Source organism: Hyperolius riggenbachi, chromosome 4, assembly GCF_040937935.1.
Source record: "Hyperolius riggenbachi isolate aHypRig1 chromosome 4, aHypRig1.pri, whole genome shotgun sequence".
Taxonomy (NCBI): Eukaryota; Metazoa; Chordata; class Amphibia; order Anura; family Hyperoliidae; genus Hyperolius; species Hyperolius riggenbachi.
In genome coordinates this window covers 57,248,226-57,266,633 of record NC_090649.1, presented here as the reverse complement: position 1 = coordinate 57,266,633, position 18,408 = coordinate 57,248,226, and the positions used below count along the sequence as shown (strand labels likewise).

The following is an 18,408-nucleotide window of genomic DNA, read 5'->3' as shown; positions in this document are numbered from 1 at the left end:
CATGCACGGAGGGCGGAGCTCCGCCCCCTCTTCAGTCTCCGAGCGGCTATTGCCGTTCGGGAGACTGTTAGACGGCGTGTTCGCCGTCTATTTACTTGTACAGCGCTGCGATTAGCAGCAGCGATGTACTGGGGACAGCCGTGTGACACGGCTGTCCCCCTGGGGGACAAGAGAGCGATCGGTTCTCATAGACAGAAGCCTATGACAGCCGATCGCGTGATTGGCTGGCTGGGGGGAGGGAGGGGATTTCTTAGAAAGAAAAAAAAGAATTAGTTAAAAACATTAAAAAAAAACCTTAAAATAAATGTTTATTAAAAAATAAACACAAGGGGGGCGATCATACCCCACCAACAGAGAGCTCTGTTGGTGGGGGGGAGGGGGGGGGGTCACTCATGTGCTGTGTTGTGCGGTTCTGCAGCTTGGCCTTAAAGCTGCAGTGGCCATTTTAGTTAAAATGTGCCTGGTCTTTAGTGGTGGTTTACCACTGTGGTCCTCAAGTTGTTAAATTGATATATTTCTTATTTTAATTAGTTTATATGAAGGAAAATGAACCAGGATCGAAGGGACCCGTGTGGTTTGAATTATAAAACAACATATTTTTCTAATGCAGGCTTTCTCAACCAGGGTTCCATGAGGACTCTGCAGGGGTTACTTGGCATTTCCCCCCATCGTAGGGGAAGTAAGATAAAGCACATTATATTAGGGGGTGCTGTAACAAGAAGCACTAAATTGGGGCACTAATGACAGAGGGCCCAACTGTCCCGATCTCGTTGGGACTGTCACGATTTGGGGGGCTCTCCCGCTGTCACGGTATGAGCCCCCTAAGTCCCGGGCGGCAGCGGGCAGCAGTAAAAAAAATGATCGAGGCGCCAGCCGCGCGTGGTATGCGGGATGCGGCAATAGCATTACTACCTCCCTCCTTCCCTTGAGATCTGCCCCCCTGTGTCCCCCGTTAGCAGAGTGTGCAGTGAGCGGAGCGTGCTGTCATTACTTGCGTCCATGCACGCGTACTAATGTCCGGCTTCACTATGCTTCCTGTGACGTCACAGGAAGCTGGATGAAGACACGGTACTCGTGCATGGACGCAGGTAAGATGACAGCCCGCTCCGCTCGCTGCGCACTCTGCTAACGGGGGACACAGGGGGGCAGATCTCAAGGGAAGGAGGGAGGGAGGTAGCAATGCTATTGCCGCATCCCGCATACCACTTAGGCGCGGCTGGCGCCTTGATCATTTTTTTTTTTTTGTGCAGTGGCATCCATCCTCCCCAGAGTCCCCACCCACGGGCACCCTTACCCTCCTCCCCACCCATGGGCAGGGTGTATGAGGGTATATTTATTAAAACAAAATAAGGGCATAAATATTATTTTAAAAAAAAAATCTTCAAAAAACGATGGTAGGCGTGTGTAGGGGGTGTGGTAGGGGTTGTGGTTAGGGGTGTGGCCAGTGTCCCGGTTTCTTAGTTTAAAATGTTGGGAGGTATGACTAATGAGCACATTAATAAAAAGCACTAGGATAAAATGACAGTATAATGAGTGGCAGTGTAATAGGGGGTAGTGAAATAAACAGCCTCACCTACTGCTAAACACCACGCCTCCTGCAAAACAAATGTAGGGGTCCCTCAAGATTAAAAAATTGTTTGCAGCGGTTCCTTGAGATCCAAATGTTATTTTCAGGGTTCCTCCATGGTAGAAAGGTTGAGAAAGGCTGTTCTACTGAAATCTTTATGGTATGCTTGACTGTGGGTGTGGCAGGGGCGTGGTTAGGGGTGTGGCTTAAACATCCCTCATTCTTATCTCAAAAAGTTAAGAGATATGTCTAGTAATATTAGGCAACAGGAAGCAGGATGCATAAAATTCAGTCTTTAACTAGAGGTTGTCTCTAAGTTTCACTTTAGTTGAGAGAGAAAGCAGCACTTTACAGGCAGGCACTATGCATCGCTATGCATTACTGTATATCATTTTAGATTCTTGGAAAAAATATTTTATTGGCTCAGTAACCATACACATATTACAACATTTGGTTATATAAAGGCATTACAAACAGTTCCATGCCATTTTGAAAAATAAACAGCTTAGTAGTTGAGCTTAATAGTTAAAAGGTGGCCATACATGATCTAGCGATGCTGGGCAGATCGACCATAAGACAGCTTTATATCTGATCGAATCTGATTAGAGAGAGATCTGTCAGCTGCCCATACGCCGCAGGCCAATTCCCGATCAATTTCAGCATGAAATCTCGCAGGAATCAGCTTTGTGACGCTGCCTCTGTACCGCCTCCTCCGCTCAGGGCAGTTTTTTAGGCTATATTGCACCCAGGGGGAGGGTGTAAAAATTGTGCCCCCTTCCCCCCCACCCCCGTGGACTCGCGAACCCTTACTCTTTAGGGACTGTCACATAGCCACAGGTCACAAGTAGATCTGCCTACTTACTAGTGACCACCCGCTCATCCAGGAGGAAGCAAGGACCAGGAAAACACACAGGGGAAGAGAGCCCAGAAAGCCGACTCCTCTATGGGTGCCGCACACTGACAGCCTGCAGTACCGCTACAGGACATCAGGTGTCATCACACGGTGGGGACGTGATGATGACTTGACGTCTGACGCAGGCAGCCCAGGAGGAGTCAAGGAAGGTGATTGTGCGGTAATCTTCTTCTTCCATTTAGCTGCTCCACACGTCACCAGCTCCCTAACAGTTATGTCCTTCTGCCTGCACCACCCTTCTTCTACCTGCCGGTCTGCGCCCAGGGTGGTCGCCCTGTCCGCACTGACCAAGAAACGGCCCTGCCTCCACTGTGCCCCCAAATGTTAATGTACCCCCCTTCCCCGTTGCCCATGCATTGCAGTCTCACCTGATCCAGCTGCGGTCTCATCCGCTGCTTCCCTTGAGCGCCGCCGTCACATGCAGCCGTCTTGTGACGGCACATATAGCACAAGATGGGTGTGTGTGTGTGGTGCTCAGGGAGAATCAGCGGATGAGATCAGGAGTCACTGGAGCAGGGGAGATGACAATGCATGGGCCCCTGGGAAGGGGGAGGGGCAAATTTACATTTGGGGGGTCAGTGTCTGGGGGCTCGTTGCAATATCGCAGGCCGCTACAGCTACACACACGATCGGCTACGTCGGACCGGATTTTCCAGCATGTTTGATCAATACATTTGACCATTTTCAGCCCAGTATCAGTCGAACATCGTTCGGGCATGCTTGTTGTGGCACTGATTTTCATCCGATTCAATAAAATTGTTGAATCAGTTGGTCGATTGGGCCGCCACATCACTAGATGTATGGACGGCTTTACAACATTCCGATATGCATCTACTTACACAGGTTATTATGGCATGTCTTGCTAGTTGGGAATGTTAGCCTGCTATAATCACTTACACAATCCTGGGTGGGTGAAAGGGAAATAAGGCTTCCTGCTGCACGCAGCTAATTAATGATGCAGCCTATGGAAATCTGGGAGGATTATGTACACCAAGCAACAGATGCTCACCACGGCTGTAAAGCACTAAAGCTTGATCTCCCTGATAAAGTGAGAAAATCAAAGCTGCCTACAAATAGGGAGGTAATTTGTAATTATATTAAAAGATTAACTGCACTTTAGTGCAAATATTAATCTAGTGTGGAAAATGCAATAAAGAGTTACCAGTAGTTACTTGTGTAGAGAGAGGACTCTCCTTCCTGATCTTCTCTGAGTCCCCTGGGTCCAGCTCTGTTCTCCAGTAAAATTACAGTAAATCTTTATTCAGTTTTTCCTTCAGGGCTGCTTTTAAAGTGGACCCAAATTAAAAATGCAAGATTTCAGAAATAAAAGCCCTTTTTCAGCTGCATGATGACAAGTATAAAATATTTTACATTTATTGGAAGAACCCCTCCCTTCCTTTCATATTGCCGGGACAGAATCCAGCAGACTGGTGGAGGAGATAAAAAAAAAACACACAGGCTGCTACTGATGATGTCACAGGGGGAGGTAATCTCAGCTTGTGTGAGACTTCACATAGATGACGCCCCTGTGAGGGAGGGTAGCTGATGCCAAACACACCCATGATCTAAAACCTCCTATTAAGCTCAGAAGTAATGGCTGCCACCTGTATAACCCTAGTTATGAATAGAGAACGGTGAAAAGCATGCACTGAAATGCTCATAGGCTTGAAGGCGTGTTTATTTGTCTTTGTATGTGTCAGAGTGGTGCAACTAAATATTTTGAACCAAAAAATTGTATGGTTTGGGTCCGCTTCTTAAGGTATCTGCTGGAGTTATTGTGGTGTGTTGAGTTTCCAGAATCCTCATCTTGTTATATCATTGGTTCATACAGTATTACCCAGAACCCTGCACAAAGCAGGAAGCCATCTGTGTAATGGTGCAAGCAGAGATAGTAGATGAGATGTTAATTTTCCAAGCTTGTATGCAAATTGTATGTAGCATGAAAGTGGACCAGTTTAAAGAGAACCAGATGTGAGAGGGATATGGAGGCTGTCATATTTATTTCCTTTGAAACAATGCCAGTTGTCGGGCAGTTCTGCTGATCTTCTAGCAGAAGTAGAGTCTGAGTCAAAACCCTGGAACAAGCATATGACTAATCCAGTAAAACCCGCGTCAGCCAAGTCAGAGTACCTGATCTGCTGTACCTGTTCAGGGTGTATGGCTAAAAGTATCTGAGACACAGGATCAGGAGGACAGCCAGGCAACTGGTATCAAAGGAGATAAATATGGCAGCCTCCATAGCCCTCTCACCTCGAGTTCCCTTTAAGCATAAAATTGGTAGGAAGTTCATTTGATAGACACAATTACAACTTGCCTACAATTTACATTAATTTGCCATGCAAGTTTGCAAAATTAGCCTCTCCTAGACCTTCTCTAGTGAGCAGTGAAGACCTGGTGGTGACTGAGATCCTGAATGTACTATGCCAGTGATGGCTAACCTTGGCACTCCAGCTGTGACAAAACTACAAATCCCATCATGCCTCTGCCTCCCCGAGCTATGCTTAGAGCTATCAGAGTATTGCAATGCCTCATGGGATTTGTAGTTCCATCCCACAGCTGGTGTGCCAAGGTTAGCCATCACTGTACTATGCTAAAGTAACCACACTTCAGTGCCAGGGAACAGCACTTACAATAATAACAAATCATTGCATGGAGACAAAAAAAGATTCCCAGGGGAGACGGACCGAGTGTAATCTCTTTAGAACAATTTTATGGTAGCCTGTAATACAGGTACTCTTATACATGGGTTTCTGCTAAAAGGCAATCACTTGTGCAACTTCAAGGGTATACTTTTTGCCCCCTATTGTTTCAATATACCATTAGGACCAGATCGCCCACAATTGACTTCCACGAGGGGAACAGGAGAGGTATATCTACACCTATGGGAGGGGGTGAGGGGTAACACAAACAGTAAAGCATAACAGGTGCCCATGTAAAATGTGGAGGTGAGTTTTTCATTTTGGAATGATACAAAATATTTACTGGTAAACACAGGACTTCGCCGGCCTTTCTCAGCTTCATCAGATGTAATCTGGCGCAGGCTTACAAACAAAAGATTTTCACCTGATGAAGCCGTCAGCGACCAGGCGAAACTCATCATGTTTACTGACCAATATTTTAGACCATTCCGTGAGAGAGTAAGCTCAGCTTTACCTTTTACTACCCCCTTACTATTGTGTTATATGCATTTTATGGATCTTATCTGGGTTTCACCGTACAATCACGTTTGCTGTAGTCTTGTGTGACACCTGCTGCTTTTTCTTCTGTTCAGGATGGAGCTGGTTCCCTCCAAATATGCCATGACGGTTATGATCTTCATGATGATGCTCAGCTTCTACTACTTCGCCCGCCATGTAAGTTTATCGCTCTGGGTAAGGATTTACAACAGCATTGGCCACGAATATCGGTTTATGTCATCAGGTAGCACCTTGTTATGTCATTTGCACTGCAGATTTCTTAAGGCTCATACAAACGCCTGGCTTAGGTCAGCTGAGGCGGCCAATAAAGACTGCCTCAGCCGATAATCAGGCCTGTGTACGGCAGCCCCCGACCCGCGAGCGATCCACCGAGCGAATCAACTCATCCCCAGCGACGCAGATGCCCCACCAATCCCATTGTTCACGTTGCTCCCGTCCCCCACATGATGTCACACACGCGCCGCTCCTCATCCCTCTGTGGCCCCACCGCATAGCAACACAGCCCATCGTCCGCTACACAGCTGACACGCGTGTGTGCAGCTCGCACCAGTGATTTCGCCGAAGGGGGATCAGGTCCTGATCCCTGACATGTGACATCTGTCAGAGGTGTGCACAAAAAGTACCTAAGGCAGATTGAAATAAAAATTTAACTAATTAGAAAGAATCGACTCTATCTCAAGTCATTCTTTCTCAAGCCGTTCAGCCATGGCATGAGAAAGAGCATTTAGCTCGAAACAGCAGGCTGTCACCATGGCCATTTTTGTTACACTTTTACTGACTGCGATGTCATTTTAATGATGTTTTCAATAAAGAGCTAAACTGTTTTACTTTTCCATTTTCGTGGTGCCAGCCTTTTTTGTATATGGATTGATAGATCTGGTACTTGTATTTTTTGTTTGGGTGCTTCTCCATCTCCTGTTTGGTTGTCTTTAAGTAATAAATAGAGGCTTATCCTGATAAGACCTTGCAGTGCGTGACTGCATATAACTGCCACAGCTGAAACTCTAATTCTCTAGCCTTTCAGGGACCTTTCCTATATTCTGATATGACTCATGTGAGGCCTACAAACCTGCAGCCAACAATTTGCAGACATCATTGTTTTTTTAAATATCCAGTCTAGATTTGCTGGATCACTTGTGTAGCCCCGAGGTACTCATCAGTAACAATAAGCTGGGGGCCTGGGGTGTAATCTGTGATGTAATCTGGGGTGTAATCTGGGGTGTAATCTGTGTTGTGCTCTTGCAGGTGGAGAAGTTGGCCAGGACATTATTCCTGTGGAAGATTGACGTCCATGAGCAGAAGGAGAAGGTGTATGACATGAGGCGCTGGAACGAGGCTCTGGTCACCAACATGCTGCCGGAACACGTGGCCCGGCACTTTCTGGGCTCCAAGAAGAGGGACGAGGTGAGAGGACCATGAAAGACCTGATGTGATGAGACCTGGCTGCATCTGAGCTAATGCCCACTCCTGCTCTGTCCCTTCTTTATAGTCCATATTATCTGGCTGAGGCGGATATTGCCTGATATGTGTGTGCACCATTTGCTTGAGAAATCAAGGAACCGGGCCTAAACTAACACTAGCCTCCCTTCATAGATGAAATGCAGAGTGGTGCGCAGCGGAAGCTAGTTAAAAAAAACACAGGGTGTCATCTTCTTCACTTCCTAGCTGCTTTGCTACGTCCGCTCCCAAAGCGTGCATATGACCCGATGTGGGTCAGGTGACATGCCAGGAACTGAACATGGACACAGCACAGCAGCCAACAGCTGTAGGAGTGAATAGGGCCAGCGCCAGGAGGATATGTAAGTTGTTTCCACTGCCCACCGCTCTGCAAAACTGGAAAAGAACGCCCCCAATTCCCCCCCCCCCCCCCATACACACACAGGCTGGTTGCTCGAGACTGACAGATTCCTAAGTTTCCAGATAACTGGGACTCTGCTGTATATGACAGTAGGAGCTTGTGGAATATGATTATGCTCCCGCTGTAAACAACTGCATCCAGACTGGGCATGCAAAAGTAAGGTCCACCCTTGCCCATTACAACACAGCCATTTGTGCAGGGTTTTTTCCCTCCGTGCACTAGCACTTCATTTTAGTTGGCATGTGCAGACCTTTTTTGCACATGCCCAGTACATGGATGCGCTTGTACATGCCCCTGCTCCTGGCCAGAAGAAGAAGAGGGTGCTGTGAAGGATCAGTAGGCTTCTACAGATCCTGCATCTTTCCAATGTCCTCTGTGTACGGCTCCCGCTGTGTCACCTGACCTGCATCGGGTGACTCGCCAGGAGCCTTCCATCAATGCCGGAAAGCCGCTGGGAGCTGCAGGAATTGTAGAAGAAGGCACCCGGAGGATTGGTAAGTAGTTTATACCCTGTAGTCCCTTGGAAAGCCACAAAATTCCACCCCCCTTTCCCCCCTCAGGCATGCTGGTTAGTTGAGATTTCTGATTGCCTGAGTTTCGGATAACGGGGACTTGTGTATATATACTGTATTTTTTAAACTATAAGGCTCACTTTTTCTTCCCCAAAAGTGGAGGGAAAAAGTCACTTATAGTCCGAATGCAGAGAGTTCCAGACTTGTGAACGCCTGCCAATCCGACCCTCCAACCTGCCGCAATGTCAGGGACTCCCTGTACCGTGCCCATGCAGAGGAGGACACAGGGGGACAAACAGAGGACACAGGAGTACACAAGGGGGACAGAGGAGGACACACAGGGGACACAAGAGGTACAAGGAGGCATAGAGGAGGACACAAGGTGGACACGAAGTAGCATAGAGGAGGACAGAGGCTGAAACATGGGGAACACTAAAGGACACAAGGGGGACAGAGGGAGACTCAAGAGGTACAAGGGGGCATAAGGTACAAAGGGGGCATAATCCACTAGATGCCCCTTCACCATAGATGCACAAGGTTTAGTATATATTTTTTCTTCTGGTTTTTGCCCTCTAAGCTTAGGTGCGTCTCATGGTCAAGAGCGTCTTATAGTCCGTAAAATACAGTATACAGAGAGAGAGAGACAGACAGACACATTACTCTCTTGTCTTGCAGGAGCTGTACAGCCAGTCGTATGATGAGATCGGGGTGATGTTCGCTTCCATCCCAAACTTCTCCGACTTCTACACAGAGGAGAGCATCAACAATGGCGGCATTGAGTGTCTGAGGTTCCTCAATGAGATCATTTCAGATTTTGACGCAGTAAGTTCCTGCATGATCTTCCTTATGGTGCGTTTTCTCTTTCCAAAAGAAATATTCTTTGCAGGATGGTCCACCTAGAGAGATTCCTACAGGCTCCCCCATGAGGAAATGCACTAGTCCAAAACCTGTCAATTCTGTCAGACTTTTACTACCTTCTGTACGTGACAGCAACTTAGCAGAAAAAATATTATTATTTAGCATTTATATAACACCGACATCTTCAGCAGCGCTGTACAGAGTATATTGTCTTGTTGCTAATTGTCCCTCAGAGAAGCTCTCAATCTAATCCCTACCGTAGTTATATGTCAATGTATGTATCTTGTAGTGTATGTATCGTAGTCTAGGGCCAATTTAGGGGGAAGCCAATTAACTACGCAGACACAGAGAGAACATTTAAACTCCTTGCAGGTGTTGACCTGGCTGGGATTCGACCCAGCGCTGCAAGGCAAAAGCGCTAACCACTGTGCCACCGAAATATATACAGTGGTGTGAAAAACTATTTGCCTCCTTCCTGATTTCTTATTCTTTTGCATGTTTGTCACACTTAAATGTTTCTGCTCATCAAAAACCGTTAACTATTAGTCAAAGATAACATAATTGAACACAAAATGCAGTTTTAAATGATGGTTTTTATTATTTAGTGAGGAAAAAAAACTCAAAACCTACATGGCCCTGTGTGAAAAAGTGATTGCCCCCCTTGTTAAAAAATAACTTAACTGTGGTTTATTTATCACACCGGAGTTCAATTTCTGTAGTCACCTCCAGGCCTGATTACTGCCACACCTGTTTCAATCAAGAAATCACTTAAATAGGAGCTATCTGACACAGAGAAGTAGACCAAAAGCACCTCAAAAGCTAGACATCATGTCAAGATCCAAAGAAATTCAGGAACAAATGAAAACAAAAGTACTGTAATTGAGATCTATCAGTCTGGTAAAGGTTATAAAGCAATTTCCAAAGCTTTAGGACTCCAGTGAACCACAGTGAGAGCCATTATCCACAAATGGCAAAAACATGGAACAGTGATGAACCTTCCCAGGAGTGGCCGGCAGACCAAAATTACCCCAAGAGCGCAGAGAAAATTCATCCGAGAGGCCACAAAAGACCCCAGGACAACATCTAAAGAACTGCAGGCCTCAATTAAGGTCAGTGTTCACAACTCCACCATAAGAAAGAAACTGGGCAAAAACGGCCTGCATGGCAGATATCCAAGGCGCAAACCACTTTTAAGGAAAAAGAACATTAAGGCTCGTCTCAATTTTGCTAAAAAAAAACATCTCAATGATTGCCAAGACTTGTGGGAAAATACCTTGTGGACCGCCGAGACAAAAGTTGAACTTTTTGGAAGGTGCGTGTCCTGTTAAATGTCGTAGAAGTAACACAGCATTTCAGCAAAAGAACATCATACCAGCAGTAAAATATGGTGGTGGTAGTGTGATGGTCTAGGGTTGTTTTGCTGCTTCAGGACGTGGAAGGCTTGCTGTGATAGATGGAACCATGAATTCTACTGTCTACCAAAAAATCCTGAAGGAGAATGTCCGGCCATCTGTTCGTCAACTCAAGCTGAAGCGATCTTGGGTGCTGCAGCAGGACAATGACCCAAAAGACACCAGCAAATCCACCTCTGAATGGCTGAAGAAAAACAAAATGAAGACTTTGGAGTGGCCTAGTCAAAGCCCTGACCTGAATCCTATTGAGATGTTGTGGCATGACCTTAAAAAGGCAGTTCATGCTAGAAAACCCTCAAATAAAGCTGAATTACAACAATTCTGCAAAGATGAGTGGGCCAAAATCCCTCCAGAGCGCTGTAAAAGACTTGTTGCAAGTTATCGCAAACGCTTGATTGCAGTTATTGCTGCTAAGGGTGGCCCAACCAGTTATTAGGTTCAGGGGGCAATTTCTTGTTCACACAGGGCCATGTAGGTTTTGAGTTTTTTTTCTCACTAAATAATAAAAACCATCATTTAAAACTGCATTTTGTGTTCAATTATGTTATCTTTAACTAATGGTTAACGGTTTTTGATGAGCAGAAACATTTAAGTGTGACAAACATGCAAAAGAATAGGAAATCAGGAAGGGGGCAAATAGTTTTTCACACCACTGTATGTGTACAGATGTACTTTACATTTTACATTTCTACCCAGCAGTGGTTCTGTAAATTCCCCAGACTTTCCCTCAGACAGGAATAAAGTTTCCTGGTAGAAAAGTTTCAGCTCAGGAATGTCAGGGATGATCAACTGATGTTTCTCTTTCCGTTTGCAGCTATTGGACGAGCCCCAGTTTCGGTGTATCACCAAGATAAAGACCATCGGCAGCACCTACATGGCGGCATCTGGCGTCACTCCCGACCCCAATTCGAATGGCTATAATAACACCATCAAGGTGCGTCTCATAGAGAAAATCCCCCGATACTCACCTCTGATGTCTGAAATGTCAAGTTTTCTAACAGAACTTGCAAACTATAACACCTATTCAGAAAGGTGGTATAACACTATTCATATAGCTGCTCCTCCTCAGCATGGCTAGACAGAGCTCATCATAGGAGGTGGAGAGTTGTTTTCCTGACGTTGTTTTCCTGTTGGATTGTTTTGTGCTTTGGCCTCCAACCACTAGGGGAACTCTAGCATAAAGTCACTGATTGCACCTTCCTGGTAGATGCCTGCAGAAGAGATCCATATCTCTGAGGTCATCTTTAAATTAGTGGGTGGTTTCAGTGGTGTAGTTATGGAATCGTGGGCTTCAGTGCTAATCTTACACTGGCCACCCCTGTATTTCACTTCCTTCTACAGATGCACATTAATGATACAATCTTGATTGTACAATTTTACCAATTATATGTAGAATTTAGACTAACTAAAGTATCCATTCAAAGTATATTCACCCAATTTACCCTTCTACTACATAGATTTGGCATGATTGTACACTCAAGATTGTATCATTAGCAGGCACCTTTAGCCAAAACCTGCGTCTATAAGACAAAATCCAGGATTGCAAATCTTAATGACTCAATGGCCCGTATGCAATTCACATTTCCCCCTGAGTTTTCTCCTATTAGATATTTTCAAACTTGAAAATTGCGCGAAAAGTGGGATCAGCGCATCACCAGGCCGCCTCCGAATGGCCTCCGATCAGAGATGCGCTGAGCCCCCCCAGAGACTGCAAACGCACCTTGAACCCAAACAGAAGCTCTGCATATACACCAAAAGCAAAGCTGTTAAGTGGGAGCGGCTGACCAAAAATGAATAAAATTAGTACATAGCAAGGAAATGAACAGCGCTACTTAAAGGGGAACTTCAGCCTAAACAAACATACTGTCATTACGGTACATTAGTTTTGTTAATTACAATACATAGGTAATATAATTTTTTTACCCACCCTGTTTTTAAAGAACAGGCAAATGTTTGTGATTCATGGGGGCTGCCATCTTTGTCATGGGGGCAGCCATCTTTTTGGTTGAAAGGAGGTGACAAGGAGCAGGAGACACAGTTCCAACTGTTCTGTGTCCTGATAACCCCTCTCAGATGCACACACTAGGCTTCAAATGTCAAATTCAAAATGTAAAAAAGAACGAGAGCAACAACATCAGAAATCCCATCATGCTTTGCACAGCATCAGAGGAAAAAAGCCCGGGCAGTTTTTCTTCTGTGCAGCTAAAAATGAGGCTTGGATAAGAGAAACAAAGTTCTGATGCTGTGAAACTGGTAAAGAAACACCAGGCCTTTTCAGTGCTGCTGAGTCGATTTTTGGTCCGGAGGTTCACTTTAAAAACAGATGAGTGCCTACCTGCAAAAGAGTGCAAGCCCCACTTATGGGATAAAATACACACTGAGCATACACATGACCTGTCTACCACTGGAGGATGTTGGTTTCCTGTAACAGCTTGCATGCAACTTGTTAAGTACTCGTCCCTCCCACTGCGAAAAAGTCAATCCTCCATGGGAGGGGACCTAACACTAAGTTGCATGCAAGCTGTTACAGGAAACCAACATCCTCCAGTGGTAGACAGGTCATGTGTATGCTCAGTGTGTATTTTATCCCATAAGTGGGGCTTGCACTCTTTTGCAGGTAGGCACTCATCTGTTTTTAAGTAGCGCTGTTCATTTCCTTGCTATGTACTAATTTTATTCATTTTTGGTCAGCCGCTCCCACTTAACAGCTTTGCTTTTGGTGTATATGCAGAGCCTCTGTTTGGGTTCAAGGTGCGTTTGCAGTCTCTGGGGGGGGGGGGGAGGGCTCAGCGCATCTCTGATCGGAGGCCATTCGGAGGCGGCCTGGTGATGCGCTGATCTCACTTTTCGCACAATTTTCGCACAATTTCCCCTCCCATGGAGGATTGACTTCTTCGCAGTGGGAGGGACGAGTACTTAACAAGTTGCATGCAAGCTGTTACAGGAAACCAACATCCTCCAGTGGTAGACAGGTCATGTGTATGCTTGGTGTGTATTTTATCCCATAAGTGGAAGTGGGGCTTGCACTCTTTTGCAGGTAGGCACTCATCTGTTTTTAAGTAGCGTTGTTCATTTCCTTGCTATATATTTTTAAACTTGTCAATAAAATGCCTTTTTATTGACTTTACCCCCAGCGGTGCGGATTTCTCCGTCCCTTTTTCCACCGTTAACACCAGGGACGGAGAAATCCGCACCTGACTCCGCTCCCGCTGCTGTCCGCACGCCGCCGCCCGCCCGCTCGCCCGGAGATCAATGAACGGGGAAAAAACGTTCCCGTTCGTTGATCCAAGCCCCCGCAATGATCAGCTGCTTCTACAAGAAGCAGTGCGATCATTGTGAAAAAAAAACAAAAGTTTCCCAGCCTCATAACACTTCCTGCAAGCGTACTTCCAGACGCTTGCAGGACGCATAAACAAAAAGTTACTGTGGCCATCTTGTGGCCAAATAGTAAAACTACACCCTAAAGCATTTTTCATATACAAATACATTAGTTATACACTAAAAATTAACTCATTACCTCCCACACTCCCCAATTTTATTTTATTTTTGTAATTAAAAAAAAAATTACAAATAAAAAAAATACATAAATAGTTACCTTAGGGACTGAGCTTTTTAAATATTTATGCCAAGAGGGTATAACACTGTTACTTTATAAACTACGGGCTTGTAATTAGGGATGGGCGCAAAACTGAAAAAAAATGCACCTTTATTCCCAAATAAAATATTGGCGCCAAACATTGTGGTAGGGACATAATTTAAACGATTTTATAACTGTGACAAATGGGCAAATACATTTAATGGGTTTTAATTACAGTAGCATGTATTATTTAAAAACTATAAAGGCCGAAAACTGAAAAATAATTTTTTCCCACATTTTTTCCTATTTTGCCATTAAAACACATTTAGAATAAAATAGTTCTTGACATAATGTCCCACCTAAAGAAAGCCTAATTGGTGGCGTAAAAAACAAGATATAGTTCATTTCATTGTGATAAGTAATGATAAAGTTATACACGAATCACCAGCGTACCTACTGGGGATGCGACCCCATCAGCCGCGGGGGGGCCCGCAGCTGCTCTGGGGCCCACTCACTGTGCGCAGGGGGAGCGCTGCCGCCTGCCCGATTCTGGACCCCCCAGCAAGGTGCTCAACTGGCCGCTGCTCCAGTTCATTCCCCGCAGCCCCGCTCCAGCAGCATGTATATTCCTCCGGCAGGCAGAGCAGGGCTACGGCAAGATGGCTGCCGAAGAAGCCCTGCACTGGAGACTATTTGTGTCTCCAGTACAGGGCTTCGGCAGCCATCTTGCCGTAGCCCTGCACTCTGCCTGTCAGCGCGGGAGATGTTGTGCTGCAGTGCACAGGAGGATCGTCGCTGGAGGAGCTGCACACCAGAGGCCAGGAGAGGCTCCTGACAGGTAAGTGAATTGTTTTTTGTTTTTTTTTACAGGGGCATTTTTTTTTCTGGTGACTGCTGCCCACATTAGGATTTTTGGTGTCTGCTGCCCACATTAGGATTTTCTGGTGTCTGCTGCCCACATTAGGATTTTCTGGTGCCTGCTGCCCACATTGCAATTTTCTGGTGTCTGCTGCCCACATTACGATTTTCTAGTGCCTGCTGCTCACATTACGATTTTCTGGTGTCTGCTGCCCACATTGCGATTTTCTGGTCACTGCTGCCCACATTGCGATTTTCTGGTGACTGCTGCCCACATTAGGATTTTCTGGTGTCTGGTGCCCACATTGCGATTTTCTGGTGCCTGCTGCCCACGTTGCGATTTTCTGGTGCCTGCTGCCCACATTACGATTTTCTGGTGACTGCTGGCAACATTGCGATTTTCTGGTGACTGCTGGCCACATTGCGATTTTCTGGTGAACTCTGCCCACATTAGGATTTTCTGGCCCACATTAGGATTTTCTGGTGACTGCTGCCCACATTAGGATTTTCTGGTGACTGCTGCCCACATTACGATTTTCTAGTGTCTGCTGCCCACATTACAATTTTCTGGTGACTGCTGCCCACATTAGGATTTTCTGGTGTCTGCTGCCCACATTGCGATTTTCTGGTGCCTGCTGCCCACATTACGATTTCCTGGTGTCTGCTGCCCACATTACGATTTTCTAGTGCCTGCTGCCCACATTACGATTTTCTGGTGACTGCTGCCCACATTACGATTTTCTGGTGTCTGGTGCCCACATTGCGATTTTCTGGTGAACTCTGCCCACATTACGATTTTCTGGTGACTGCTGGGCACATTGCGATTTTCTGGTGAACTCTGCCCACATTACGATTTTCTGGCCCACATTAGGATTTTCTGGTGATTGCTGCCCACATTAGGATTTTCTGGTGACTGCTGCCCACATTACGATTTTCTAGTGCCTGCTGCCCACATTACGATTTTCTGGTGACTGCTGCCCACATTGCGATTTTCTGGTGACTGCTGGCCACATTGCGATTTTCTGGTGAACTCTGCCCACATTACGATTTTCTGGCCCACATTACGATTTTCTGGTGAACACTGCCCACGTTACGATTGTCTGGTGAATGCTGTCCACGTTACGATTTTCTGGTGAACGCTGCCCACATTACGATTTTCGGGTGAATGCTGCCCACATTACGATTTTCTGGCCCACATTACGATTGTCTGGTGAATGGTGTCCACGGTACAATTTTCTGGTGACTGCTGCCCACGTTACAATTTTCTGGTGACTGCTGCCCACGTTACAATTTTCTGGTGACTGCTGGCCACGTTACAATTTTCTGGTGACTGCTGCCCACATTACAATTTTCTGGTAACTGCTGCCCACATTACGACTTTCTGGTGAACTCTGCCCACATTACGACTTTCTGGCCCACATTACGATTTTCTGGTGAACTCTGCCCACATTACGATTTTCTGGCCCACATTATGATTGTCTGGTGAAATGCTGCCCACTTTACAACTAATTTACAGTGAAACGCTGCCCCATTACGATTATTTGGCACCTATGGGGGGGGGGGCATTCAAATATTCGCAGGGGGGCCCAGTGATTTCTAGTTACGCCCCTGACATGGAAAGAGCGCTGAACGGTGAAAATTGCTCTGGTGCTCAAGGGGTAAAACCCCTCAGTTGTGAAGTGGTTTAACCACCAGCAAGCAAACAAATACTAAAAATAATGTTATAGTACCTGTTCACCTACTTTTTGGCACTTTTTCAATTGCAAAATGATGAGAAATTATTTTAAAGAGAAGATGAAAAAATTAAGCAGAAAAAGTTAACTGCATATTGGCGAATTAGTCAAAGCAGGCGCTGGATCTAAAGGAAAAACAAAATCTCCACACCAGCAAAGGATCCGCAGACTTCCGCCTATTGTAATATTGCAAAGATCTAACACTTTCACAGTGACTGATATGTACAAATCATTTTATACCCTTGTAAGCCAGGAGTTTATTCAGAACCCCTGGGTTATACAAGGTTTTCTGAAAGGAAATAAATGAGTATAAAACTAAATACAATATAAAACCGACAGACAATACTCAAATACAAAACTAAATATAATACAAAAGAGATAAATTGTAAAAGACAATACGTATGTTCCATGAAATTCTTTCTGCGCATCCACGATCCATAAAAACGCATTATGGGGACGTTAGATTGCAAGCCCCTTTGGGGATGAGATACATGGATCAGTGTCTTGAACATAAAATAAGTCATCCAGAAAGTAATAGTCATTGAGTTTATCTGCCAGACAAGGTACATTATATACTCGCATATAAGATTAATTTTTCAGCTTAAAAAATGTGCTGAAAAGTTACCCCCTGGGCTTGTATGCGAGTCAGTGTAGCAGAACGGATGGAGCAGGTTTTGTTACTGGCAGAGGAGCGTAAGGATTGTGCACTAGTGATCCTGCTCTTGCCAGCTGGCTCCCTGCTGTGTCTGTGCCCCCATCCATGCCCTGCAACATGGTGTGCAGAGTGCGCTGCTCAAGACTACCTGTATCCCCTGGCTTGTGGAGTGGGAGCGTGCAAGCAACGTGTCAGCGGTGCAATGATCTGTGATTCTTCCTGTGTGGCAATCCCTGTGTCTCATATCTATGACGCCATCTAGTGGTGTTTTGAGACACAGCTGTATTGGTGCACATCTGGCTACTGTGGAGGGGGCTATACTGGGGAGGGGGTTTATACGCGAGTCAATCACTTTTTCCTGGTTTCTGAGGGAAAAGTGGGTACCTTGGCTTATATCTGTCAAGTTAACCCCTTCTCTCCCTGCAGCGCTTATCATGCGATTGCAGAATGCCAGTAACTGTTTGTTCAGCAGGATTAAAGCTCCATATGCTGTTGATGATGAAAGCTTTTATTCGCTCTTTGCTATAGTGTGCAATAAAATAATTACATCAGTCGTTATCTGCCTGAAATTTCTGCGGTCGGAAAGGCCCTGCTGTCTGCAGAAGTAGGGTAATACTTTTCTCTGCTAAACTTTTAAATGTAAAACGAGGAGGTAAACTGGAAGGGTTTTTTTGTTTTGTTTTTAGTAATGAGGCACATTGTTAGCATGCATATTTAATGGGCTAATAATGGTGCTCGGTTCCCTTTTTCTTTGTTTTTGTAGAAGGAAGAGATTTCTGATAAGGAACGCTGGCAGCACCTCGCAGACCTGGCGGACTTTGCTCTGGCCATGAAGGTGACCTTGATGAACATCAACTACCAGTCCTTCAACAACTTCATGCTGCGCATTGGTGAGTAGCCAACAGGCTTAAAGGACTACTGTAGGGGGAAAAAGAGTTGAACTTACCCGGGGCTTCTAATGGACCCCCGCAGACGCCCTGTGCTGCGCAGCCACTCACCGATGCTCCGGCCCCGCCTCCGGTTCACTTCCAGAATTTTCTACTTTAAAATCGGTAAACCACTGTGCCTGCACGGCCGCACCCTAGCCTTCCGCTGATGTCACCAGGAGTGTACTGCGCAGGGGCAGACCATACTGGGCCTGTGCAATATACTCCTGGTGATGTCGGTGGGAGTGGAAAATTCCAGAAGTGAACCGGAGGTGGGGCTGGAGCATCAGTGAGTGGCTGCACAGGCACAGGACAGCTGTGGGGGACCATCAGAAGCCCCAG

General features: G+C 45.8%; 1 protein-coding gene across 2 annotated transcripts in view; it reads left to right on the top strand.

The window, feature by feature from the left end:
- ADCY3 (adenylate cyclase 3) overlaps positions 1-18,408 on the top strand; it is a 237,413-nt gene that overhangs the window by 210,964 nt on the left and 8,041 nt on the right. For both annotated transcript variants that reach the window (XM_068280078.1, XM_068280079.1), the window contains exons 14-18: positions 5,752-5,833; positions 6,923-7,081; positions 8,723-8,869; positions 11,132-11,251; positions 17,904-18,030. In XM_068280078.1, coding sequence (XP_068136179.1) covers positions 5,752-5,833; positions 6,923-7,081; positions 8,723-8,869; positions 11,132-11,251; positions 17,904-18,030 — 635 coding nt within the window. The remainder of the gene's footprint in view (positions 1-5,751; positions 5,834-6,922; positions 7,082-8,722; positions 8,870-11,131; positions 11,252-17,903; positions 18,031-18,408) is intronic.